At 40.6% G+C, this 26928-nt stretch overlaps 1 protein-coding gene across 1 annotated transcript in view; it reads left to right on the top strand.

Moving 5' to 3' along the window:
• MORC1 (MORC family CW-type zinc finger 1) overlaps positions 1-26928 on the top strand; it is a 179755-nt gene that overhangs the window by 77548 nt on the left and 75279 nt on the right. Inside the window, exons 10-14 of the mRNA XM_070454923.1 lie at positions 1088-1167; positions 3854-3924; positions 6056-6120; positions 9384-9527; positions 11750-11904. Coding sequence (XP_070311024.1) covers positions 1088-1167; positions 3854-3924; positions 6056-6120; positions 9384-9527; positions 11750-11904 — 515 coding nt within the window. The remainder of the gene's footprint in view (positions 1-1087; positions 1168-3853; positions 3925-6055; positions 6121-9383; positions 9528-11749; positions 11905-26928) is intronic.

A 26928-nucleotide genomic window follows, 5' to 3' on the forward strand; every position in this document is an offset into this window, starting at 1 on the left:
AATGGGGGGTGGGGGGTGGAAACAAAGCATTCTTAGGTCTTAGGCTATAATAGAAACAAGCTGCTGGCTTACATTGGCCCATGAGCAGTATTTTGCCTATCCCTGGCATAGATTCATTGGGCATATATATATTAATAGATTTAGACTCTCTCCTTTGAATGAACTAATTCCTCTTTTTATATGTCTTAATGTTTTGGCTTCAAAAGATGTTTTAGAATTCTCTATCTACCTCTCACTGCCTTTCTAAACCTTGCCTTATCAGAGAATTATAAACTTCTGAGTCTACATGGATATGAGAGGCAAAAGTTATAGAATGAAGTATACAGAGCTTTGAGTATTCTTAGACCAAATATTGATCTGGAGTTTTTCTCTCTATGATGATTTAAACCAGCATTTAAAATCCTTATTCCAGGAATCCTCTATTATAGAAAAACATAGTTTCAACTGCTTTCAGAGAACCTCTGATTCTGCAGAGCCTTTCTCATCTCTATTTTGCTCAGTCTGAGTGAGGAAAAAATATATATACATTTCTTTCTCCGTGATTGTTCTAGAGTGTCTTTGTTTTCAGTAAAACCCTGAACCTTGAAAACAGGCTTCTTGAGCAAAAAATTAGAAAATATGTTTTAGTAGTTTAAATTGATACATTAATGTGTGTTTTTGAGCATTTCAGTTAGAGAGAATTGTTTATGGACAGAGAAAAGCAGTTTACCCAGTCTCAATGATACTCTGGGTAAGAAGGATGGATATATTAACCAGAAATTTTGATAATGAAGCAGTTCAATGTAAAATTTTCTTTTTAAGAAAACTATCACACTTTACATGTTCAAGTGAATATTTGTGTGGGCAGAGATTTTCCTCTCTCTCTCCTGCACTTTCCCTACAGAAACAAAATTGCTTAGTATTACAAAGCAAGGGATTTTTCTTAGTTATAAACTTTGCTGATTTAACAGCTGAATGTAACTTACTTGATGAATTTTTCTTAATAATAATGTATCTCTGGAGTATAGTCTTCTTAGAGATTATTTTTGTATTGTGAACTTTAAAATGATAATCTGACTTAATTATGTCCTTTCCTGTTTTGTTTCAGAAAGTATCTGTATGTCACATCTTCTTTTAAAGGAGCATTTAAAAGTGAAGTTAAAAAGGCAGAAGAAGCAGTAAAGAGAGGTATGTAATTACTTGTGGCCTGTGTCATTATTGTTATATGGCCTCCATCATTATTGTCCATTTATTCAGCAAACATTCATTGAGCAATTATTCTGAGGCATATGCTGCACTGTGTGAATCACAACAAACTGGAAAATTCTTTAAGAGATGGGAATACCAGACCACCTCACCAGCCTCCTGAGAAACCTGTATGCAGGTCAGGAAGCAATAGTCAGAACTGGACATGGAACAACAGACTGGTTCCAAATCCAGAAAGGAGTACGTCAAGGCTGTATATTGTCACCCTGCTTCTTTAACTTATATGCAGAGTACATCATGAGAAACGCAGGGCTGGATGAAGGACAAGCTGGAATCAAGATTGCCAGGAGAAATAGCAATAACCTCAGATATGCAGATGACACCACCCTTATGGCAGAAAGTGAAGAGGAACTAAAAAGCCTCTTGATGAAAGTGAAAGAGGAGAGTTAAAAAGTTGGCTTAAAGCTCAACATTCAGAAAATGAAGATCATGGCATCTGGTCCCATCACTTCATGGCAAATAGATGGGGAAACAGTGGGTGACTTTATATTTAGGGGCTTCAAAATCACTGCAGATGGTGATTGCAGCCATGAAATTAAAAGACGCTTACTCCTTGGAAGGAAAGTTATGACCAACCTAGACAGCATATTAAAAAGCAGAGATGACTTTGCCAACAAAGGTCTGTCTAGTCAAAGCTATGGTTTTTCCAATGGTCATGTATAGATGTGAGAGTTGGGAGTATAAAGAAAGCTGAGCACCAAAAAATTGATGCTTTTGAAGTGTGGTGTTGGAGAAGACTCTTGCGAGTCCCTTGGACTGCAAGGAGATCCAACCAGTCCATCCTAAAGGAAATCAGTCCTGAATATTCACTGGAGGAACTGATGCTGAAGCTGAAACTCCAACACTTTGGCCACCTGATGCGAAGAACTGATTCACTGGAAAAGACCTTGATGCTGGGAAAGATGGAAGGCGGGAGGAGAAGGGGACGACAGAAGATAAGATGGTTGGATGGCATCACTGACTCAATAGAGATGAGTTTGAGTAAACTCTGGGAGTTTACTCTGGGAGTAAACTCCCAGAGTAAACTGATGGACGGGGAGGCCTGGCGTGCTGCAGTCCATGGGGTGGCAGAGAGTCGGACACGACTGAGCGACTGAACTGAACTGAATGCTGCTCTCACCATTGCAGGAGTAACCACAATTAGTCAAATGTAATTCCTCCCTCTCAGGAACTTTGTAGCATATCTTCCTTCTTTGGTTTTGTCTAAATATGATGTTATTTATTGTTACAGAAATAGTTAAATTCTAAGGACACACTTGACAGTAGACTGATGTATATCAGAAAGCCCAGGGACTTCCCTGGTGGTCCAGTGGTTGAGACTCCATGTTGCCACTGCAGGGCCTGGGGTTCAGTCCCCGGTCAGGGAACTAGACCCCACACGCCGCAACCAAGAGTTCACATGTCGTAGCTAGAGAGCCCACGTGCCGCAGCCACCCAGCACAGCCAGATAGGGAAAAATGAAACCCTCACTGTTCTGTTGCAGAGTTAGATAATTTTAGAGACTGGTGTTACACATCCACTTTATTTTATTTTTTATTAGTTGGAGGCTAATTACTTTACATCATTGCAGTGGTTTCTGTCATACATTGAAATGAATTAGCTATGGATTTACATGTATTCCCCATCCCGGTCCCCCCTCCCACCTCCCTCTCCACCCGATCCCTCTGGGTCTTCCCAGTGCACCAGGCCCGAGCACTTGTCTCATGCATCCAACCTGGGCTGGTGATCTGTTTCACCCTAGATAATATGCATGTTTCGATGCTGTTCTCTTGAAACATCCCACCCTTGCCTTCTCCCACAGAGTCCAAAAGTCTGTTCTATACATCTGAGTCTCTTTTTCTGTTTTGCATATAGGGTTATCGTTACCATCTTTCTAAATTCCATATGTATGTGTTAGTATACTGTAATGGTCTTTATCTTTCTGGCTTACTTCACTCTGTATAATGGGCTCCAGTTTCATCCATCTCATTAGAACTGATTCAAATGAATTCTTTTTAATGGCTGAGTAATATTCCATAGTTACACATCCACTTTAAGACAGAATGCTATACACAATCAGTCCTCCCACAAAAGGACAAAGTCATCCTTCCCCAGTGATCCAGGAGTGAGGAGTAGCTTTGAATCCATATTTCATGGATTTTAGAGAGTTTCAGTCAACCAGTCAGTCAGTCATGACTTTTGAATTTGTGTGTATGTGTATAGGTGGCTCAGACATAGCCAGCCCACCTGCATTGCAGGAGATGGTGGCAGGAGCCAAAGGTTTGATTTCCAGATCAGGAGGAGGAAATGGCAACCCACTCTAGTGTTTGGGAAACCTCCTGGACAGAGAGAGCCTGGTGGGCTACAGCCCATGGGGTTGCACAGAGTCTGACATGAGTTGGCAACTAAACAACAAGCGTATGCTCTGTAAGCTGTCATGCCTGAGAGGACACTCTATACAGCTACCTAATCTTTACAGTGGGAAACTGTGGCAGGAATATAGAATTTCCTGAAGTTATTATCTGTAAGCCATTCTTACTGGTCATGTATGCATTATGTATATGCAATGTTAATTTAAAGATGTTTGAAAGAATTTTATTTTATTAAATTATCTTGCTTCTGTTTCTAGCCGAACTCATCCTGAAAGAAGCACAAATCAAAGTGAACTCCTCTGAGAGCACTTCGTCCTCCGCCGCCGAGGTGTGGCATTCGGTCTTCTTCAAGGGCAAACAGGGTCATTTGCTTTTTCCTGTATATAGTTGTCTCTTATCACTTACTTACTAACCTTTAAACAAGCTGAGGAGATTGAGTTCGTTTTAACACAAGATAAACAGATGAGTGCAGAGAAAGGGGAGGAAATTCAGCAAGTCGGGGAAAGGCTGAGATTGGGAACAAAGATGGAACTAAACATGGGTGAATTGGGAACAGCGGGGAAGGGCATCACAACTTGTTTCTTTAAAATGAAGGGAAGAATGTAAAGAAAGGGAGAAAATAATGCAAAGCTAAAAGAAAAAACTAGCCTATCATGTCTCCCTGAAAATATCTCTTCAAATTATAGCTCCCTATGGACCTAAATGAATGGGGAGAGCAAAGAGAACACTAATAAGCAATCCTTCTTTCTATTGCCAGGAGTTATATACTATAATTATGAATATTAATGACAGTGCTTCCAGCTTGCAAAGCTTTCTTATGAGTTATTCCACACAGTTCATAAACATTCTCTGTAATCCTTGCAATATGCCTATGAGTAAGATAGGTTATAAAGAACTATTATTATTAATTACAATACATAGCAACTAAGAGAAAAATAATGTTGCTGCAGGACATGTTAAGTTTGCTAACTTTTACCAAGAATACGATACCAGACTTTCTACTGTAGTGCATATTTGTCATTTGGCGTATTTCTTTGCCTGCACGGGGTAAGGAGTTATTTGGAGGAAAAAATGCTTTCCTTCGCCCTTCCTTCTTCCTCTTCTGCAGTCTCCGTGTAGGAATTCTTTCTGTAATTTGCTCTTAAACTTTCAAGGACCAAGGCTGTGTGAGGAAGAGCTCTCGTATCTAACTGTCATGAATATGGGTTGAAATCAGAGAGTAGCACGTGGTAATTCCCCAAAGCGCTCCATGGTTTTCCCAAAACTCTTTTACCTTTTTCTTTCAACTTTTTTTAAGGTAAATATAGACCCATCTTATTGTTACAGATTTTTTAAAGAGAAGTTTAAGCTTAATTTTGTTTCTAAAAAAAAATCAATTTCCTTTGCTTATGTATCTGCAAGATGAGAGAAAGAGACGCTTTCTAACGGGTCAGGACCCCCTTTCTTCCTGCTGAGCCTCTTAGCTCTCACCGCCTCTCTGCTCTCTGCTCTAAGTCCATTGACGGGAAGGGCGGGGACGTCTTTGAGCAACTCGCTCTGTTGCCCTGATGTGCCCGGACTTCAACTCAGAGAAGAGAGCTAAGCAGAACGACCTCAGCTTTTGACCTCTTAAATTCCTCCAGGCTGTTGAGTGGTTGAATTTGAAGTGAAATACTTACCAAGCATTGACCATTTTCTTTTACAAGTCAGTGAAAATAGGTTCACTCCATGGTCTGCCCATCAAATGAGATGCCCAGCTCTCACATCAGGTGGATGGAGCACATTAAAAGTTTGTTCTTATTTGTGAAATAGTGACGATGCATTCTTTCTTTTCTGCCTGACTGGAGGGAAGCTACTAGAGATAGAGTTGTGAATGAGCTGATATATCAAGTTAGAAGAAAAGAAAGACAGGCGGGCGCTGTTATTGAGGCACTCTGAAAGGGAGAAAATCCAGGGATGGGATATCCTATAAGGGGAAAGTTTGGGGAGTATTAGTGAGGACTGTACGGAACTTGAGATAGAGGAGACATTTTCCTTTTTGGCTTTTGATAAAATTTTGTAGTCACAATTTCTCTTTTTCCTGAAAAAGGCCTTAGTGATGGATCACATGATGAATGAAGCGTTGTCCATTCTCACAGAGGCCAGGCACACGGAATGACTTTCCCAAGCTTTCTCGTTGTTTGTGCGAAAGCCACCGGGCCTTTAACGGGAGCAGTGGCTGTTTCTCTAAGACAGAGAGGACACTGGAATATCCTCAGAAAGAGAACTGCGGGCTTGGATTTGGTTTGTCTTCTTAGTTATTGGAACTTCATATCTATCGACTGTTTATTGAGTGTTTGCTGTGGTAGAATTGCATTACGCAGTGTGACCTATCACTGTTACCCTTGTGAAACCTCTGGATAATAGGATAGTAAATACCAACTCAGCTCTCATTAGTTTAATGGCATTATGTTCTCTCCTAACCAAATGTACTTTTCTAGGATGTATTACAGAAAGCTCTGGAAGATGTGAAAGCAAAGCAAAAGATTCTTCAAGAGAGGCAGAGGTAAGACAGGAGATCTTCTGTTTGTTGGAACCCTCTGCACTATGTTAAAACAAAGTCTGATTTCACTGTAGACAGATTTGGTGATTATTATGACAGTTTCTCTTCCTTAGCCTGTGACATTTTATGATGAAGAAGTGAGCTTCTCAAGGGGTCACCTGGCAACTTCACTTTTTCTATGTCCTTTGCTATTTGAAATCTGAATGGTTAGTCCCAGTTTCTTCCATCTTCCAGTACTGCTTTCAGTTGAAGATGGATGATACTTCAGGTATAAGTGTCAGCTTATATACGATTAAGAATAGTGAGCCTGTATTCAAAGCCATTGTTTGCATTGGTAAGGTTGACTTGCTGTCCCGCTCAGGTGTTAAACAAATTAAACTGAAAATAATAGCTATTGTGCAAGTTAAGCCAGATTTTGAAAACTGTGGTAACTTTTAGAAACACATTTTTAGGGAAGTGTTACTGGTTTTCAGCATTTTTTGGTATGTGTGAACTGTGACGTGCTGTATAACCGTGTGTGTGTGAGTTGCTCAGTTGTGTCCGACTCTTTGCAACCCCATGGACTGTAGCCCACCAGGCTCCTCTGTCCATGGAATTATCTAGGCAAGAATACTGGAGTGGGGTGCCATTTCCTTCTCCAGGGGATCTTCCCAACCCAGGGATTGAACCCAGGTCTCCTGCATTGCAGGCAGATTCTTCACTGTCTGACCAGCAGGGAAGCCCACTATATAACCATAACTTTCCTCACAACTTAAATTTGAACTGTTAATTATGCATGTATCAAAATAAATAATGAATAACTGCCATAGGATTCTTTACTGAAAAGCAAGGGCCACTTTAAAGTCTTCAGAAATAAAGAGCTGGTTGATGACGTTTTTGTTATCACAATGATAGACATAAAGGGTGAGCAACCTATATTTTATAATAATGCTGGTTGGGGTGAACTTGTTTTTATAGCAAAATGCTTTTTTTTTTAATTTGAAGACAATCAGTATGACATATTGTAGAGTGATTATGTCATACCCTCTAATATTCTGTTTTGAGGTTCCTTACAAAATCAGTATTCTTTTTGGTTAAAGAGTAGGAATCTAATTATAGAGTAGACATTTTTGAGAAAAAGTTTGATTCATATATATTTAACCCTACATGTTTGTGCATTTAAAAATACATTATATATTAATTCATGTCAGTAGCTCCCTCAGAAAGTCTAATGTACTCTGTCATTACATCCATAGAGAAGGACAGCTGAAGCTTTATTATTGTCCTTTAATGATAGATACAGTTAATCAGTCCAGCAAGTATATTATATTAGTTGTAATAGCCCGTGATCATGAATTTGAAAAGAAAGAAGCTGTTTCTGAGGAATGAGGAGAGCTACAGGATGAGTGGAGGGAAAGAACTACATTTGATACCATTCTTGGTGGAAAAGGAGAATGACATTTGCCAGGCACCAAAAGTCTTCCAGATTCATGCTGAATATCATCTCTTTTAATCCTCATGGCATCCCAAGTGGCTAGACAGATATAATTCCCATTTTTCAGACGAGACGAAGTGTTGAAGTGGCTCATCCATAGTCATATGGTTATTTCAAAGATGAGCTTGTACTTGAAGTCGCGCCCCTCTTTCTGGTTCTTACATGAAAGTGCTTTTCCTGCTCCTATGACTTAATCTTGCGTATTCTGATGTCTCTTAATTTCTGCTTTTATACTTTTAATGCAAATGTCACATAAAACATAGTACAGAAGAGTCAGAAAAACAGAAGCTGTTTTCTTTGTAAACTTGCTTCATTACCTTTGATTTACTTTTGAATTTGGAAAAAGAAAACTGAAGAATATCTTTTGGCACATTCCAATCTGTGTAGGTCAGGAAGCAACAGTTAGAATTGGACGTGGACCAACAGACTGGTTCCGAATAGGAAAAGGAGTACGTCAAGGCTGTATATTGTCACCCTGCTTCTTTAACTTATATGCAGAGTACATCATGAGAAACACTGGGCTGGATGAAGCACAAGCTGGAATCAAGATTGCCAGGAGAAATATCAATAACCTCAGATATGCAGATGACACCACCCTTATGGCAGAAAGTGAAGAGGAACTAAAAAGCCTCTTGATGAAAGTGAAAGAGGAGAGTGAAAAAGTTGGCTTAAAGCTCAACATTCAGAAACCTAAGATCATGGCATCTGGTCCCATCACTTCATGGCAAATAGATGGGGAAACAGTGGGTGACTTTATATTTGGGGGCTTCAAAATCACTGCAGATGGTGACAGCAGCCATGAAATTAAAAGACGCTTACTCCTTGGAAGGAAAGTTATGACCAACCTAGATAGCATAGTAAAAAGCAGAGACTTGACTTTGCCAACAAAGGTCCAACTAGTCAAGGCTATGGTTTTTCCAGTGGTCATGTATGGATGTGAGAGTTGGATTGTGAAGAAAGCTGAGCGCCAAAAAATTGATGCTTTTGAACTGTGGTGTTGGAGAAGACTCTTGAGAGTCCCTTGGACTGCAAGGAGATCCAACCAGTCCATCCTACAGATCAGTCCTTTGTGTTCGTTGGAAGGGCTGATGCTGAAGCTGAAACTCCAATACTTTGGCCACTTGATGCGAAGAGTTGACTCACTGGAAAAGACCCTGATGCTGGGAAAGATTGAACACAGGGGGAGAAGGGGACGAAAGAGGATGAGATGGTTGGATGGCATCACCGACTCAATGGACATGAGTTTGAGTAAACTCCAGGAATTGGTGATGGACAGGGAGGCCTGGTGTGCTGCAGTTCATGGGGTCACAAAGAGTCAGACACGACTGAGCGACTGAACTGAACTGAACTGAACCTGTGTAGATATTGGGAGGTTTGAGAACATGCTGAAAGTTACATATCACATTCAGTGTTAGAAATACCTACATTTTCACATAGATCATCGTTTTTTCAAAAATGCTGCAATGTACATATTAGACCAGTTAATGTTTCACAGTTCCACTGCACTTTCTAGTTCTTACAAATTTAAACTGGCAAACTCATTTGTGAATCAAGGAATGCTTATGTTTGACTGGTATGGTTATTGTCGATCATGTTTATGCAGAATACTTGGCTATAGAGATATACTTGAATGCGCCAACTAGGTTTTGCAAAATACCTGGATATTATATATATATATATATATATATATATACACAGTTCCTTTGATATTTATCTTCTGAGTTATTATTAGCTTGTAAAATGTCTATTTTTACTTAATTATTTTTTTTTAACTTTCTAAATGTGATGCTAGGGAATTAAGAAAAGCAAGGACACTCACCCTGTTCTTTGGTGTGAACATAGAAAACCAAAGCCAAGCTGGGATGTTCATTTACAGTAATAACCGCTTGATCAAAATGCACGAGAAAGTGGGCCCACAGTTGAAACTGAAATCCTTGTAAGTATGTTTTTGTTTTCAGAGGCACAGGCAGGATGGGAGAAGATGTGGTAGGATCCTGTCTGTGGAGTTAGATGAGTAATTAATCATAATGGGAGCAGGTGCCGTGTCCCCCATCCACCCTTCCCATCACTGTGCAGGCATTCATCTGCCTAATTTATAATATCAGTAGGATCGCATGCCTGCTCTAAAGAAAAAGCACACTTTTGGAAATTTTACTATTTCTTGTGCCATCTACTCGGTTAAAGTTGCTGATATTTCTCCAATTAAAAAATAATGCAAGCAGAGTAAAGAAATTGTAGAAAAGAAAAATCCATAGTCTTGTAACACAACCCTTCCAACATTTTGTGTAGCCCCAGCATGCATGAGTTCCTGCCAGGTACCTGCATGAGCGTATATTCTTAGCACTCGCCAGCCTGCCTGGATCCAGAGGAATGCATTCTGCTGCTTTCCCGGTGGTCGGTCTGAAGCTCCACAAGCTGCTGTCGTGAATTACGCAGAGCCCTGAAGAGAGACTGTAGAAAATTACAAAATCAGACAGGATAACCATGAGCAGTAGGATGGCTCAGGGGAACATTTCTTCATCTTGTCCCCTCACTCTCAAGGAGATCATGATTCACTCATGGGTTTATTCAGCAAGCGCTGGTATTACAGGACCGTGTGCCAGGCCCTGTACTAAACTCTGCAGACAAAATGGTGAAGACCTCCTGCCTTTTGCTAAGGAACCTATAGTCCAGTGAGAAGGACAGGTATATTCATACGGATTTTTTATATTGTGTGGAAACAGTGAGAATGATCTTTTAAAATACAAATTAGTTTACTCTCTTGCTTTAAATCCCAGTGCATGTAGAATAGCACTGGTTTTCATATTCTGCCAGTGATCTGGCTTCTGCCTGGCTCTGGGACACCCGCTCCAATACCCACCCTCTGACAGCATTCCTTGCACACCGGCAGGCATCTTCTTTCTCAAACATCCTAAACTCGTTTCTGCCTTTGGGCCTTGACATTTGCTGTTCCCTCTGCATTGAACTTCTGTCCTCAGATCTTCTTACTGACGGTCCTAGCATGTTGCTCAGGCATCAGCTCTGAAGTCTGCTCCACAGGAAGTTCTTTTTGGACTATTTAATTAAAATTAGCCTCTGACATCTCTCCTTCCACCTTATCTCTCTTCACATATTATGGCACCTGCTGTATTTTGCTTACACCGCTTACACCTTCTGAAATTATCTTGTCACCCGTAATGGCTTTCAGCCTTTAATAGAAGAGAAGCCTCATAAACAGGGACCTTATCTTCTGTATTCATAATGTATTCCTGGTTTCTGGAATGGGACCAGGTGCTGAGCATGAATGAATTGATAAATGGACAAACAAATATCTGTTATAGGCAAGGACCAGGTGCAAAAAGAGCCTCTTAGGAGGGGCAGTGAACCAAACCTGGGAAAGTTAAGGTAGGTCTCCTGGAAGAAATGATGCCCAAATTTAGGCTTCCAGAATGACTAGTTGAAGGAAGGGCAGGGTGGAAAGGGAAAGTGATGGAAAACATGATGGAAAGCCCCAATTTGGGAAGGCATGGCTTGTAGGCCAGTTGCAGGCAGCAGGCGCTGGGAGCCCCGAAGAGCCCGATTTCTGGACACCTTTTCCCCACACAGGTTATAGCACTCAGCAGAAGAGCCCAGCCACATCCATCATAAGCTGCTGAAATGTGAAAAAGAAGTCGAGTTTATCCATCAGGCTATTCCTTTCTCAGATAGTACAGCCTGTATATCCCCTTAATAGATGTCACTGAGCACCCGTGGACCTCTGCAAACGTGGGGAGAAATCCAGCCTGACGGGGAAACAAGGGTGGAAAAAAGCGACTGCTGGCCTGTGTTGTTGAGAGGACTGTGGCAGTTTATCTCTGCAAGGGATTGTTGGGGGTGTTTACTGCTTCACGGCCTCATTTTCCTACTCACCCTGCCTTCCCCTGTCAGATTATAGGTTTAGAAAAGGAGTCATATTAATTCAGTAATGACATATTAAGAGATTTTGTATTATGGGACCAAACAAAACTGGAATGACCATACACTTACATTAAAAAGTACAGTCACAACTTGTTAACTTTGACATGCTTTGGACTGAATGACTGAATTTATTTTTTTAATTGATTTTGAAAGATGAATACTAGCCTTTTCTGTTTTCTTAGCTCAATTTCACATAATTTATATATGTATTTGTTCTTCCAGACTTGGTGCAGGTGTGGTTGGAATTGTTAATATACCCTTGGAGATCATGGAACCATCCCATAATAAGCAGGAATTTCTCAATGTCCATGAGTATAATCATCTTCTAAAAGTCATGGGGCAATACTTGGTCCAGTATTGTAAGGACACCGGGATCAGTGAGTATTCAGCAGCCATGATAAGAGATGCTTAATGGGGTTAAATTGATGATGTCCATAAGCTGGAATGATTGTACTGATTCAGAGAAACAGTAAGCCAAAAGCCTGAAAGAGAGCACCCGAATTAATAAAACGAAGGGGAAATAGGAAAGAGGTTAGTCTCAGAATCTTCTCTGAATGTTACGTGAAAAATAAAGCAGCAGATTAAAGATTATAAGAGGAGGGCGATCAGAGAGCAGTATGCAGCGGCAGCTGGTCATGTAGGAAGGGGGCAGAAGTTTGCTGGAAATAAGCTGAGAACCACCCAAAGGACACTCTCGGACTCCACTGTATAGGAGTGCAGAGTCCCACACAGACCTAAGCAGCTCCTATTGTTGTTATTCAGTAGCTACTCTTTGCATCTCCATGAACTACAAGGCTTCCCTGTCCTTCACTGTCTCCTGGAGTTTGCTCAGACTCATATCCATCGAGTCGGTAATGCCATCCAACCATCTCATCCCCCTTCCCTCAGCCTTTCTGTAGAGTGATCATTGTTGACCCTGAATAATTGCAGATATGTTAAACCTTGTTTTGTATATCTGACAATTCTCGAATATGTTAATTATAGAAAGATTTAGAAGAAAAATCACTATGTACACTTGGAAATGTAAAAAGATAAACTGAACTTATGTAGAAAATCTGATTTATTCAGATAACCTCACTATCCAGAGACGTCTGACAATGAAGTGGTATGATGATGATGAGTGATTCATTCACTCAGTTGTGTCTGACGCTTGCAAGTCCATGGACTGTAGCCTGCCGGGCTCCTCTGTCCTTGGAATTCTCCAGGCGAGAATTCTGGAGTGGGTTGCCATTTCCTTCTCCAGAGGATCTTCCCGACCCAGGAATCAAACCCAGGTCTCCTGCACTGCAGGCAGATTCTTTACCGGCTGAACTATGAGGAAAGCCACATGAAGTGGTGTGCTGTGTGTTAATTAAGCTCCCTTTAAATTTTGCAGACATACTGCTTCATTTATGGAGAGACATAGGCTACTGTGTATTCAGTGAATTGCACGAAGTATGTATAATTCATGCATATCAAAAATTATTTTCTACCTTTGAGACAACTTAAAATCTTATTATTGTTTCACTTGAAGTTGTAATTTTAGAATATATATTTCTCTTTTGTGCCTACTCTGCTTGGTCCTGAAATTGTCTCATACCGGTCAAACAGGAAAGAGTAAAAGAACTCAGGGGAAAAAAAATATGAAGGTGGGAATGACATTGAGGGTGTTAATTTCCTGCCAGTGCTGGATTTTCCTGTCATAGTCTAAAGCCTCAGAGTGTGGTCTGTGGACTAGCAGCATCGGCATCAGCTGAGAGTTGGTGTACATGCAGAATCTAAGGCCCCACCCAAGACCTACTGGATTAAAATCTGCATGTTAGCAAAGTCTTTAGGGGATGTGAACACACAATAAAGTTTGAGAAACACTTCTCTGAAGAGTACGTGCATGTTACTTATGCTTAGCAAAGGCATACTTTTTCACATGTATTCTTTTTTCTCAGAGACACGTTTGAAGTTATACTGAATGTAGGAAAAACTCCGTTATTTGGCAGGGTGTGCTTGAAGCTGTATAAAAGATTGGAAGATATGGAGTGAGGTTGTATAAATAAATCAGTGATCTACTCACTGGTCTTTAAATGCTCGCGTAACATGGTCCAAAAAGAAAATGTTAAGCGTTTGAAAATTATGTAACTTCCTCCATCCTCATATTTTCTCTATAATCCCTTCTTTGTCCTTCTTATCCTTATCTTCGTTCCATCGTTAAGTTGTGTCTGACTCTATGGCCCTGTGAACTGCGGCACACCAGAGTTCCCTGTTCTTCACTAACTTCCAGGGTTTGCTCAAACTCATGTCCATTAAGTCGGTGATGCCATCCAGCCATCTCATCCTCTGTCGCCCGCTTCTCCTCCTGCCCTCAATCTTTCCCATCATCAGGGTCTTTTCCAGTGAGTCGGCTCTTTGCATTAGGTGGCCAACGTATTGAAGCTTCAGCTTATCCTTAGAATAAAGTCCTCAGAAGGAATTAGGCATTCAGTTTAAAGATTATAGGGATGATTTCAGTCCAGCCCAGATTTGCTCATGACAGTCATACGCAGCCCTGATTTTGGGGGCCCTCTCTGGAAGTTCATTTGTCTGGAGTGTGCGTGCCCTCCCAGCGTGGTATCATCAACCCCACCGAGTGTGACTGGCCAGGTTTCTCCCCTCTCTGTAGCTTCCTATCCCTGTTTTATCTACCTAACCCTTTCAAAGTCTTCTCAACAGAAGATGTAGTATGATTCAAAATAAGTAAGTTATATTTGTATGTTAAGCACTAATGGTTAAAAACATATTGATGTCCTACCTCCATAATTGTCCATGAATGGAGTTAGGGCTAGAGGTTGCTCTCACAAAAGATGTTCCTCTAGAAAGAAAGCAGAGAGTGGAGAAAGGACAGTGAGCACGTGCATTTCCTCACATATCTCACAACTTCGTCCCCAGACTTCAGTACCAAACCGAATCAAATAGTCAAGGTCAGAATTGGTAGTCTCAGGAACTGTGTTGAGGAGATTGACCTTCAAGGTCTCTGCTTATTAATTCCCGCAGGAAGAAGCAAAGTTATGTAATGCTTGACTAATCCTCTGAAAGTCGATATTACAGTCACACGATTTTGATGAAAAGTATTTGGGTAGATTTTTAACCTTATAAATAAAAGATGCAATTTTTGTATTTGCTGTAAATCTGATCTGTTTCTATGGAAAATTGGGCCCTTGTATTTAAAAATCCAATCAGCATAAAAGGAAATGGCGAGGCAGTGATTTTGTGTCATTACTCAGATCTGCATTTACTCTTGGCACAGCTGATGCTAAGAATCTCAGAAGTCTTCTCGTTTCTGTGTCTGTCCTGACATCGCTGTCTGCTGCTGTGTTTTCTGAAATTTTAGACATCCTTACAGTAAAATGGAAATATTAATCATCAGCTTTTTGGAAGGGAGAGAGAAGGAGAAGGAAAAGATAGGGAGAAATAGCAAATGAAATTTGAATTTGAACAGAAGTAATTACATGGAAATGCATCACTAAAATTTTTCAAAACAGATCAGAATGTAGCTGATCAGCTAAAATGAAATTTATGGTGCAGTAAACACAACCGTTACCGGCAGAACTCAAATCATAGGGCCCAGGTTGGCAGTAAGGTTAGACGTTGTTTAACCCAGTCTCCCGCCCCTGCCCCAGGCTCCACGCATGTCTGCTGGGTCCTGTCCGTCACGCCCGCCTCGCTGCAGCCCCCTGAACTATCTGTCACCCGCCAGGCCCCTCCGTCCACGGGACTTCCCAGGCAAGAATACTGAAGTGGGTTGCCGTCTCCTCCTCCACGGGCTCTGCCTGACCCGGGGATCAGACGCACATCTCCTGCGTTGGCAGGCAGGTTCTTTACCACTGAGCCACGTGGGAAGTCCCAGACAAGTGGAAGCCGTTTTATGCCTAAACAGGGTAAAATTTTTCTCATGAAAGAAAAATTGCTACTTCTTGAGGCAGCCATGAATCTTTGCACAACTGTGTTAGAGAATACATTTTTATATTAATGTCAGATCTGTTTCTCATGTGCTCTTTTATTCATTCATTGGTGCCAGGTGCAGAATGTCACAGGACCGATAAATCAGACGTGGTCCACCCTGTCTGGGAATTGACAGTTTAGTAGGGCCAACACAGTGTGACAGTTAGAAGTGGGATTGGTGCCCAGGAGAGAAGAACGAGTGTGTAGGAGCCAGCAGTCAGAAGCTCGCAGTGCAGAAGCCAGGGAAGGCCTCCCTGAGGAAGAGACACTTCCTGAAGGACGGGAAGGAGTTTGCAAGGCTAACGTCCTCCTTTCCCCTTGGGGCAGGAAAGATGGGCCTACAGCCTTTTCAGATGGCAGCGCTTCAGGTGTTTGAAGTCCTTTGTCTGTCTGTTCAGTCTTGTTTTACCCCAATACTTCCAAGTTCTGTGGTTGCTCTTTCTTTGACAAGGCATTAAATATATTCACCATTTTAACATTATTCTTTATAAAGTGCATCACCTAGAAACAGAAATTTCAGGTGAAATCTTGTGTAAAATGGATAATCATTTCTTTAAGTTGTAATTCTGTTGCTGTAGCCTAATCTATTCATTTCAGTAAGCACATTATTGACCCTCAGTGTCTTTATTAGCAATTAAAGTCCTCAATAAAATGTTTAACGTGTGTTAAGTCATATCTCTTTTATGTTTTTCCAGTAAGTGTTTTTGGATACTAGAGTAGAATCTTACATTTATTCCTATTAAATGTTAACACTCTATTAGACCTCAGTTTTTCATATGAAAAAAATGGGAGCTTTTTTGGAATCTGATGTTGACTTTTACTCTAATGTGCTGTTTTTCCTGGTATGTTAGGTTTGGCCAGTATTTTCTCTAAGAATTTTATTTAAAGCCTGTTGTACAGGATACAGAAAGCAAGTACTTGGCCTTCTATTGATGACCTCCAGTGAGGTAGAAATGTGCCACTGGGTGAGGACAGGTAGCCACATTCTCAATTTCTCAGTCTTTATAATTTTGAAAGTAAGGGATGATATTTGTTAAATGAATAATCCTTTTAAAAACAGATAATTCTTTATGCCTTAGCTTGGACTGCTTTAGCTAAATACCATAAACTGACCAGTTTATGAACACCATAAATTTATTTTCCATAGATTTGGAGGTTGGAAGTGCAAGATCAGGGTGCTGGCATGGTTGGGTTCTGGTGAGAACCCTTCTTCTGGTTTGCAAACTGCTGACATCGTGTTGTATCCTCCTGTGGTGGAAACAGTGTGAGAAAGCCTCTGGCCTCTCCTTATAAGGGCCCTGATGCAGTTCACAGCGGGTTCCCTCATCTCATTGCCTCCCAAAGGCCCCAAATACCATCACGTTAGAAATTAGGTGTCAGATAGAAATTTAGGAGGTACACAAACATTCAACCCGTAACTGTCCAGTAGCTCGATAGAGTGAGCTGCCTACAGCAAAGTTTTGTTTCTCTTGCGATATATTTAAGTCTCTGAGATCACAGGAAGGTACTTTAAGAAAAGTGAAACACAACATTCTGTTAGGAATCCACAGAGTGAGGAGGCCTGTGGAAGTATTAAAAGGTGAGACTGTGAGACAAATTTACTTAAAGATGTCAGCCGAGAAGCAAGTCATATACAGATATATATATATATTTAGATCTATTTACTTCTGGCGATTCCGGGTCTTTATTGCTGTGCAGACTTCCCTCTGGTTGCGGAGAGCAGGCCTACTCTCTCGGTGCAGCATGCCGGCTCTCATTGCGACGGCGTCTCCTGTTGCAGAGCGTGGGCTCTGGGGCTCCCGGGCTCGGTGGGCTGCTGCGCCTGGGCTCGCTGGTTTTGGCTCCCGGGCTCTCCAGCACAGGCTCAGTGGCTGGGCGTATGGGCCTGGTCGCTCCGTGGCCTGTGGCTGGGGGGTATGGGCCTGGTTGCTCCGTGGCGTGTGGCTGGGGGCTATGGGCCTGGTCGCTCCGTGGCGTGTGAGATCTTCCCAGACCAGGGATCCAACCTGCGCCTCTTGCCTCGGCAGGCTGATTCTTTACCACTGCACCACCAGGGAAGCCCCAGCAAGTCATATTTTTTTAAAATTCAGTTTTTGAAGTTATGAATTTTGTGTATTCTATTTTAAAAATATTGTATTTTCTCTTTTATTTAAAAACACTTTCATTCTGGTCTTAGGGGCTGAACTGTGTTTCCTCTGAATTCATATGTTTTAGTCTTAATTCCCAGATTCCCCAGAATGTGATTATGTTTGGAGACGGGATCTTTAAAGAGGTGATTATGTTTAAATGAGGCCATTACGGTGAGCCCGAATCTAATGTGACTGGTGTCCTTATAAGACGAGGAAATGTGGACTCACAAAGATATACCAGGGATGGGTGTGCCCAGAGAACAGACCGCGGAGGACACAGGGAGAAGGTGGCCGTGTGCAAGCCACGTAGAGAGGCCTCGGGAGAAAACAAACCTGCTGACCCCTTGATCTTGGACTTCCAGGCTCCAGAGCTGAGAGGAGATAAATTTGTGTTGTTTAAGCCACCCAGTGTGCGGTGTTTTGTTATAACAGCCCTAGTAAACTAATATATATGGTAAATTGCAAAATTAGACAGATTTAGAGACAATATTATGAAATCATAAACCCATCATCCAACCCTAACAATTATCAACTCCTAAACAAACTGGTTTTATCCATACTCCCACCTATGCCCCCACAATTGGAATGTGAAGGAAATTCCAGACACTTGATATCTGTATATATTTCAGCATGTATTCTTAAAGAAAGAACTCTGTTTAAAAACGTGACCACAATACAAATATCACATCTAAAAATGATCAATGCTTTCTTAATATCATAAAAGTATCCTATCTCCTGTTTATATTTTGAATTTTCTGTTATATTTCATAGCCCCTCTACCCGATCCTCATATTTCTCTTTTTTGCTCCCTCTCACTCTCTCTTGTTTTTTTAGTGCAATTTATTTGTAGGAAGAATTGGGTGTCTTACAGTTTTCACAGTTTAAAGTTTTCTGGCTGCATTACTGGGTGTAGTTTAACAGATTTCTTCCATTCTGTTTATTTTATTTCTCTGTAGCTTGGCAGAATCTAGCAGCTTGACCAAATTCAGTGTGTTCTTTTCTTGCTGTCTTATCAAGATGCTTCGTAGGTTGTAGAGTGTTCTATCAAGAGCCAGAAATTGTTCGATTGTCTCTCTCTTAATAATACTAACAATTAGTGATCAAAACTCTTATCCCTTAAGGGTTCCGAAATCTTGCATTCTAATTGAATCATATTTTCATTGCTTATTAATTAATACTTCTATAAAGAAGAACTTCTTTTATCAACCGTTCGATTACCCATGTTTGTTGGGACCTTACTATCGACAGCAGCAACAACAGAACTCTATACCACTAAAAAAAATTGCATTGGCTAAAAGCTTTATATGAGAGGAACTGGAGATAAAATATCAAAAAACATTATAGACATTTTTGCTTGATTTTTATTGCATAAATACATATTCTCTTTAAAATTGTTACTTTGTGCCTGTTCCCAGAAAATAGCAGGATGGTTCAGGAGTTCAATAGATTGACTTCTGTTTTTGAAAATATATCACATTCTTAGATTTTACCCATTTACACTGCTTTCACCTGATAATTGAAATTATCACCATTGATAGCACTTAACGCTTCTTTTTCTTTCTGACTGAACTTCTGTTATTATCATGATAATGATATTTTTAACATCTACAAGAAGGTTTCTTGCTAAAATATCTCAGAAGATCTCACCCGTATTGCAAATAAAATATGAAAAAGCCAGCCCTTTTTTTGTCTAGAATTACATACACTTTGAGTCTTACAGTTTGATTTTTCCCTGCCATACAAGAAGCAAGGCCTTAACACACTTCATTAGTCTCTATGTGTGCACTTTAGAAAAAAGAATAAGTTGTATCTAATGACTGAATTTAAGACAGTGAAATCAGAATTAAACAATTAAACGTAAGTTGTGTTAACAACAACAACAAAGAATCTTTAGACTTTTGAGACCATTAAGTCATGGTGCTTTGTGTATGTCTAAGAAAACTAAGATCATGGCATCCGGTCCCATCACTTCATGGCAAATAGATGGGGAAACAGTGGGTGACTTTATTTTCGGGGGCTTCAAAATCACTGCAGATGGTGATTGCAGCCATGAAATTAAAAGACGCTTACACCTTGGAAGGAAAGTTATGACCAACCTAGACAGCATATTAAAAAGCAGAGACATTACTTTGTCAACAAAGGTCCATCTAGTCAAGGTTATGGTTTTCCCAGTGGTCATGTATGGATGTGAGAGTTGGACTGTAAAGAAAGCTGAGCGCCGAAGAATTGATGCTTTTGAACTGTGGTGTTGGAGAAGACTCTTGAGAGTCCCTTGGACAGCAAGGAGATCCAACCAGTCCATCCTAAAGGCGATCAGTCCTGGGTGTTCATTGGAAGGACTGATGCTGAAGCTGAAACTCCAATACTTTGGCCACCTGATGTGAAGAGTTGACTCATTGGAAAAGACCCTGATGCTGGGAAAGATTGAGGGCAGGAGGAGAAGGGGACGACAGAGGATGAGATGGTTGGATGGTGTCACCGACTCAATGGACATGAGTTTGAGTAAACTCCGGCAGTTAGTGATGGACCGGGAGGCCTGATGTGCTGCAGTTCGTGGGGTTGCAAAGAGTCAGACATGACTGAGTGACTGAACTGAACTGAAGGTAAAGAGAATCTTGGTAGAAAGAAAAATAATGCTAACCTAGGTATTGGGGAGACTTAGGTAGCTGACTAGGCTATTGCCCATGATAACACAGAATGTTTTATGAATATATTTATATTATTATGTCTAATTTTTATTTCCATTCTTTAGAAAAAATAGGAAAAAATTAGTGCATATATAGAAAAGCTATGTACATAACTAAATAAAAATATAACCAAAAAAGGGAAAGTGAAATTGTTTCTTTGTAAGGAAGAACTCAGTAGAAACCTAACTTTTCTTCAGCTTGTTTTTGGAAATGTCATCATAGGCTTCCCTCCATCTTCCTGCACAGATGGTGTGGTTCTGAACTGGGAGGAATCACGAAGCCTAGGGGACCTTAGAGTGTGGCTTGGACTCCTTGAATCCCTGGCTACTGATGATTGTCTTAAGACAGCATTATATCTTATACATATATGTGCTACATTTTTTTTCAAATATAGAGATATAGTTGTAAGTAGTAAGACATAAAATCACATAAAAGTATGATTGAATTCATGATTTATTTATTTATTTTGTCATCGTGTATTTTCTCTAGTCGGGATGTGGTGGTTCTAAAATCATTTTTTTCAGCTTAAGGAGATCCTCGTGGGAAGTAGCTGATATGGAATGAAAGAAAATGATGCTTCATTGTCAGGGCAAGTCATGATGTTACTGCAAAGCTGGACCAACTCTGCAGGTTCCTGGAGTTTTGCTGTGGGGCCTGCTGTGAGCAGCTGCCGCCTGCTCGTACCATCGACTGTACTGTACTGGGAGATGGACCCAACCACCTCAGCCACCTCCAGGAGCCAAGAGAAAGAAGGGCGCTGCAGACACCTCCACCGCCGCTGAAGACATCTCGCCTTGTTGTCCTTCAGTTCAGATCAGGTCCTTTGGGAAGTGGTCATAAAGGGCCTCTTTCATCTCACATACACCGCGCACTCTCAGCCGTCATGGCCGTTCTTCCTGATAAGCGGTGGTTGGCCTCGAGAGTGGATGGGTATCACTACCAGCTGATCGGAGCTGGCATGTCACTTGAAACCAGTTTCCTATCCCTAACCCAGAGATGCTGTCGAGACCATAAATGATAAATGATCACACAAGGGATCAGCTTAGCAAGGGTCTCATATCTGCTTGGCTAAGAATTGCAAAGATGAGGACAAACAGGACAATATCACCAGAGGAGAAAGTGTGATCTACAGTCCTCCAAGAATGGGTGTGTAATTTCTATTTGAGATCTTTAAAGTTCAGTTCAGTTCAGTCACTCAGTCGTGTCCGACTCATGTGACCACATGGACTGCAGTACCCCAGGCTTCCCTGTCCATCACGGACTCCTGGAGCTTACCCAAACTCATGTCCATTGGGTTGGTGGTGCCACCCAACCATCTCATCCTCTGTCGTCCCCTTCTCCTCCCACCTTCAATCAGCATCAGGATCTTTTCCAGTGAGTCAGTTCTTCACATCAGGTGGCTGAAGTACCGGAGTTTCAGCTTCAGTATTACTCCCCAGGTCAGTAGGTGCCCAATATGCTCCTGGAGATCAGTGGAGAAACAACTCCAGAGAGAATGAAGAGACGGAGCCAAAGCAAAAACAACACCCAGCTGTGGATGTGATGGTGATGGAAGTAAAGCCCCATGCTGCAAAGAGCAGTGCTGCATAGCAATCTGGAATGTTAGGTCCATGGATCAAAGCAAATTGGAAGTGGTCAAACAGGAGATGGCAAGAGTGAACATTGACATTTTAGGAATCAGCGAACTAAAATGGACTGGAATGGGTGAATTTAACTCACATGACCATTGTATCTACTACTGTGGGGAGGAATCCATTAGAAGAAATGGAGTAGCCCTCATAGTCAACAGAGGAGTCTGAAATGCAGTACTTGGATGCAGTCAATAAAATGGCAGAATGATCTCTGTTGGTTTCCAAGGCAAACCATTCAGTATCACAGTAATCCAAATCTATGCCCTGACCAGTAATGCTGAAGAAACTGAATGGTTCTATTTAGACATACAAGACATTCTAGAACTAACACCCAAAAAAAGATGTCCTTTTCATTATAGGGGACTGGAATGCAAAAGTAGGAAGTCAAGAGATACCTGGAGTAACAGGCAAATTGGGACTTGGAGTACAGAATGAAGCAGGGCAAAAGCTATAGAGTTTTGCCAAGAGAATGCACTGGTCATAGAAAATGCCCTCTTCCAACAACACAAGAGATGACGCTATACATGGACATCACCAGATGGCCAACACTGAAATCATATTGATTATATTCTTTGCAGCCAAAGATGGAGAAGCTCTATACAGTCAGCAAAAACAAGACCAGGACCTGTTCAGTTCAGTTGCTCAGTCATGTCCAACTCTTTGCGACCCCATGAACCGCAGCACGCCAGGCCCCCTGTCCATCACCAACTCCTGGAGTCCACCCAAGCTCATGTCCATTGAGTCAGTGATGCCACCCAACCATCTCATCCTCTGTCGTCCCCTTCTCCTCCTGCCTTCAATCTTTCCAGCATCAGGGTCTTTCCAAATGAGTCAGCTCTTCGCATGAGGTGGCCAAAGTATTGGAGTTTCAGCTTCAACCTCAGTCCTTCCAATGAACACCCAGGACTGATCTCCTTTAGGATGGACTGGTTGGATCTCCTTGCAGTCCAAGGGACTCAAGAGTCTTCTCCAACACCACAGTTCAAAAGCATCAATTCTTCAGTGCTCAGCTTTCTTTATAGTTCAACTCTCACATCCATACATGACCACTGGAAAACCATAGCCTTGACTAGACCGGGACCTGACTGTGGCTCAGATCATGAGATCTTTAAAAGTAGAACATAAATATCTATTTAGATGCAGAACTACCTGAAGGCAGGGACCTCGTTTAAATACCATTGCCATCTTCAAATTTTCTTGGTGCTTTGTTTTCATAATCTGTTTTAGGTTTTATTATTTGATTGGAAATATCAAACTTTGGTAGTTTATTACTGAATATTATTACTTTTCCACTTGGTCAATTGATTCCTTGGATGTCATTGTACATTTTTATAATACATATGAAATGGACCTCTAAGAGGCTGTTAGATTTCTTCCCCTTTCAAGAGGAAAAATCTATGTGAACTGCTCTTTTAGTTACTGGTTTTTGACAATTTTTTAGTAAGTTACTGCAGTAGTTCCCATTTTTTTTCCCCAAAAATTAATCAGATTAATTTAAACTTCAGGAATCTTCTGAATACAGTACTCCATACCTAGCTAGCAGTAAATTAGATTTTCACAGCTTGTCTCAGATACTTATTCTAGAAATTAGCACTTTAATTCTCTATGTGCATTAAACCCTGATTATTCCATTAGTTTAACAAGCTTGTTGATTATTGAAACAAAAGTCTCAAAATATGTACTCCTCTATTTTCTGTTCACAAAAGTAAAATGGATTTTAAAATCAGAATACCTTGAGAATGTTAATATAATTATGAAATTAATAGTTTTGGGTTATCTACATAGCATTCTCCATGAGTGTTAGTCACTCAGTCCTCTCCGACTCTTTGTGACCCCATGGACTGTATCCCGCCAGGTTCCTCTGTCCATGGGATTTTCCAGGAAGAAATACTGGAGTGGGTTGTCATTCTCTTCTCCAGGGGATCTTCCTGACCCATGGATCAAGCTAGGTCTCCTACATTGCAGGCAGATGCTTTACGACCTGAACCACAAGGGAGATAGCATTCTCCATAGGTGGGGGGAAATATTTGAGACACAATTTTTTGTTCTTAATTGACTTCTGGATCAAAGAGAAATTTTAAAAACTTCTTTAATACACATTAACAAAATACGGCTTATTAAAATCTTTTGAGCTTCCCTGGTGGCTGAGATGGTAAAGAATCTGCCTGCAATGCAGGAGACCCAGCTTCAATCCCTGGCTTAGGAAGACCCCATGGAGAAGGGAATGGCAACCCACTCCAGTATTCTTCCCTGGAGAATCCCATGGACAGAGGAGTCTGGTGGCCTACAGGCTACGGGTCACAAAGAGTTGGATGTGACCTGACAGCTAATACTTTTTCACGTGTTAAGGCCTATCTAATTTAATGAATTTTATTAGTCATTTTACTCTTTCTTGCCGGGCCAGGATAGACAATAATTTTTTTCCAGGTTTCTTGGGGGTATAATTGACAAAAAGTTATATATGCTTAAAGTGAACAACACGATGATTCACTATACATATACATTGTGAAATATTTACCACAGTCAAGTTAATTAAAACATCTTATCACCTGACCCAGTTACCCTGTTGCTTATATAGGTGTGAGAATGCTTCAGATTTCTTAGCACATTCAAGTATACAATACAGTATTATTTACAGTATTTATTTACTGTGCATTAGATCCTCAGCACTTATTGAGCTTATAACTGAAAGCTTGCACCCTTTGACCGACATCTTCCCATCATCTCTGGCCCACAAGTTGCCAGCAACCATGATTCTACTTTCTGTTTTTATGAATTCAACTTTGTTATTAGTATTATTGGATTCCACCTGTAAATCATATTATATGTTTCTCTGTCTGGCTTATTTCACTTAGTATAATGCCCTGCAGTTTCATTCTTATAACAAGTGGAGAATCCTCAACTCTTTCATGGCTAAATAGTATTCTACTCTGTCCCCTCTCTCTCTCATGCACACACATACACACGTACTTTCTTCAGCCTTTCATCCATGGTTGGACACGTAGATTGCATCCATATTTCCATGTCTTGCCTATACTGACTGATGTTGCAGTGAAGATGGGAGTGCAGATAGCTCTTCAACACACTGTTTTCATTTTCTTCAGATATATACCCAGAAGTGGGTTTCTGGATCACATAATGGCTACATTTTTAATTTTTGAGGAGACTCCACACTGTTTTCCATGATGGTTGTGCAAGTTTACATTCCCACCAGCAGTGTCCAAGGATTCCTTTTCCTCCACGTCCTCAGCAACACTATCACTTCTCTTTCTGACAGTAGCCATCCAGACAGGTGTGAAGTCTTAAGTTACTGTGATTTTGATTTGCTTTCCCTGATTATTAGAGATGTTGAGCACCTTTTCATGTACCTGTTGGCCATTTGTGTGTCTTTTTCAGAAAATTGTCTGTGCGGGTCTTCAGACCATTTTTCAATAAGAGGGTTTTTTTTTTTTTTGGTATTCAGTTTTTTGTTAGTTATATATTTTAGACATTGATACCTTATCATGTAAATTATTTGCAGATACTCTCTCCCTTTCTGTATGTTGCTTTTTCTTTTTTTTGGAGTGTTTCCTTTGCCATACAAAGGCATTGTAGTTTGATGTACTCCCGCTTGTTTTTTTTGTTGTTCCACTGTGCTTTTAGTGTTATATCAGAAACAACGACGACAACAAAACTCATTGCCCAGACCAATGTTAAGGAGCTTTTTGTATATTTTCTTCTAGGAATTTTATGGTTTCAAGTCTTACCTTTAAATCACTAATTCATTTTGGGTTAATGTTTATGAGTGGTGTGAAATAGGGTCCGGCTTCGTTCTTTTGTCTGTACATCCAATTTTCCCACCATTTATTAAAAAGCCTGAATGTGTATGTGTTCGTCACTCAGCTGTGTCCGACTCTTGGTGACCGCATGGACTGTAGCCCTCCAGGCTCCTTTTTCCATGAGATTCTCCAGGCAGGAATACTGGAGTGGGTTGCCATTCCCTTCTCTATTTATTGAGGATTTTAGCATCTATGTTTACCAGTGATTCTAGCCTGTATTTTTCTTTCCTTATAAAGCCCTTATTTGATTTTGGAATCAAAGCGGACCTCATAAAAAGAGTTTGGAAATTTTCTTTCTTTAGAGAAGAAAAAATTTTTTGGAATAGTTTTTTGGAAGAGATTGATAGGCATTATTATTTTTATTATTATGTTTGATAAAAGTCACCATTGATGCCATCTAGTCCTGGGTTTTTCTTTGTTGGGAGATTTTTAATGACTGATTCAGTATCTTTACTCACTCTTGGTCTGTTCATATTTTCTGTTTCGTCATGATTCAGTCTTCATAGGTTCTCTGTTCCTAGGAATTTACCCATTTCTTCTATGTTATATAATTTGTTGAAATATTTTTCATTATAGTGTCTTAAGATCCTTTGTATTTCTGTGGTATCCATAATAATGTCTCATTTTTCATTTCTGATCTTATTTATTTGAGTCTTCACTGTTATTCTTATCTAGTCTAAGTAAAGTGCTAATCTCTCAGTCATGTCGAATTCTTTGTGACCCCATGGGTTGTAGCCTGCCAGGCTCCTCTGTACATGGGATTGTCTAGGCAAGAATGCTGGAGTGGGTTGCCATTCCCTTCTCCAGGGGATCTTCCTGACCCAGGGATCAAACCCAGGTCTCCTGCATTGCAGGCAGATTCTTACCATCTGAGCCACCAGGGAAACCCAGGTCTTATTAAGGGTTTTACAATTTTGTTTATCTTTTCAAAAAAGAAGCTGTTCATTTGATTAATCTTTTCTATTGTTTTTTGTGTTCTCTATTTCATTTATTTCTTCTCTGGTCTTTGCCATTTCTTTCCTTCTGCTAACTTGGGACTTAGTTCTTCTTTTCCTAGTTCATTGAGGTATTTAATTTAATGTTATTTGTTATACCATTCTTGTTTATTTCTTAATGGAAGTGTTTATCACTATGCATGGATTTATTCCTGGGCTTTCTGTCCTGTTCCATTGATCTGTATTTCTG

The sequence above is a fragment of the Odocoileus virginianus genome, chromosome 25 (genome assembly GCF_023699985.2).
Source record: "Odocoileus virginianus isolate 20LAN1187 ecotype Illinois chromosome 25, Ovbor_1.2, whole genome shotgun sequence".
Lineage (NCBI taxonomy): Eukaryota > Metazoa > Chordata > Mammalia > Artiodactyla > Cervidae > Odocoileus > Odocoileus virginianus.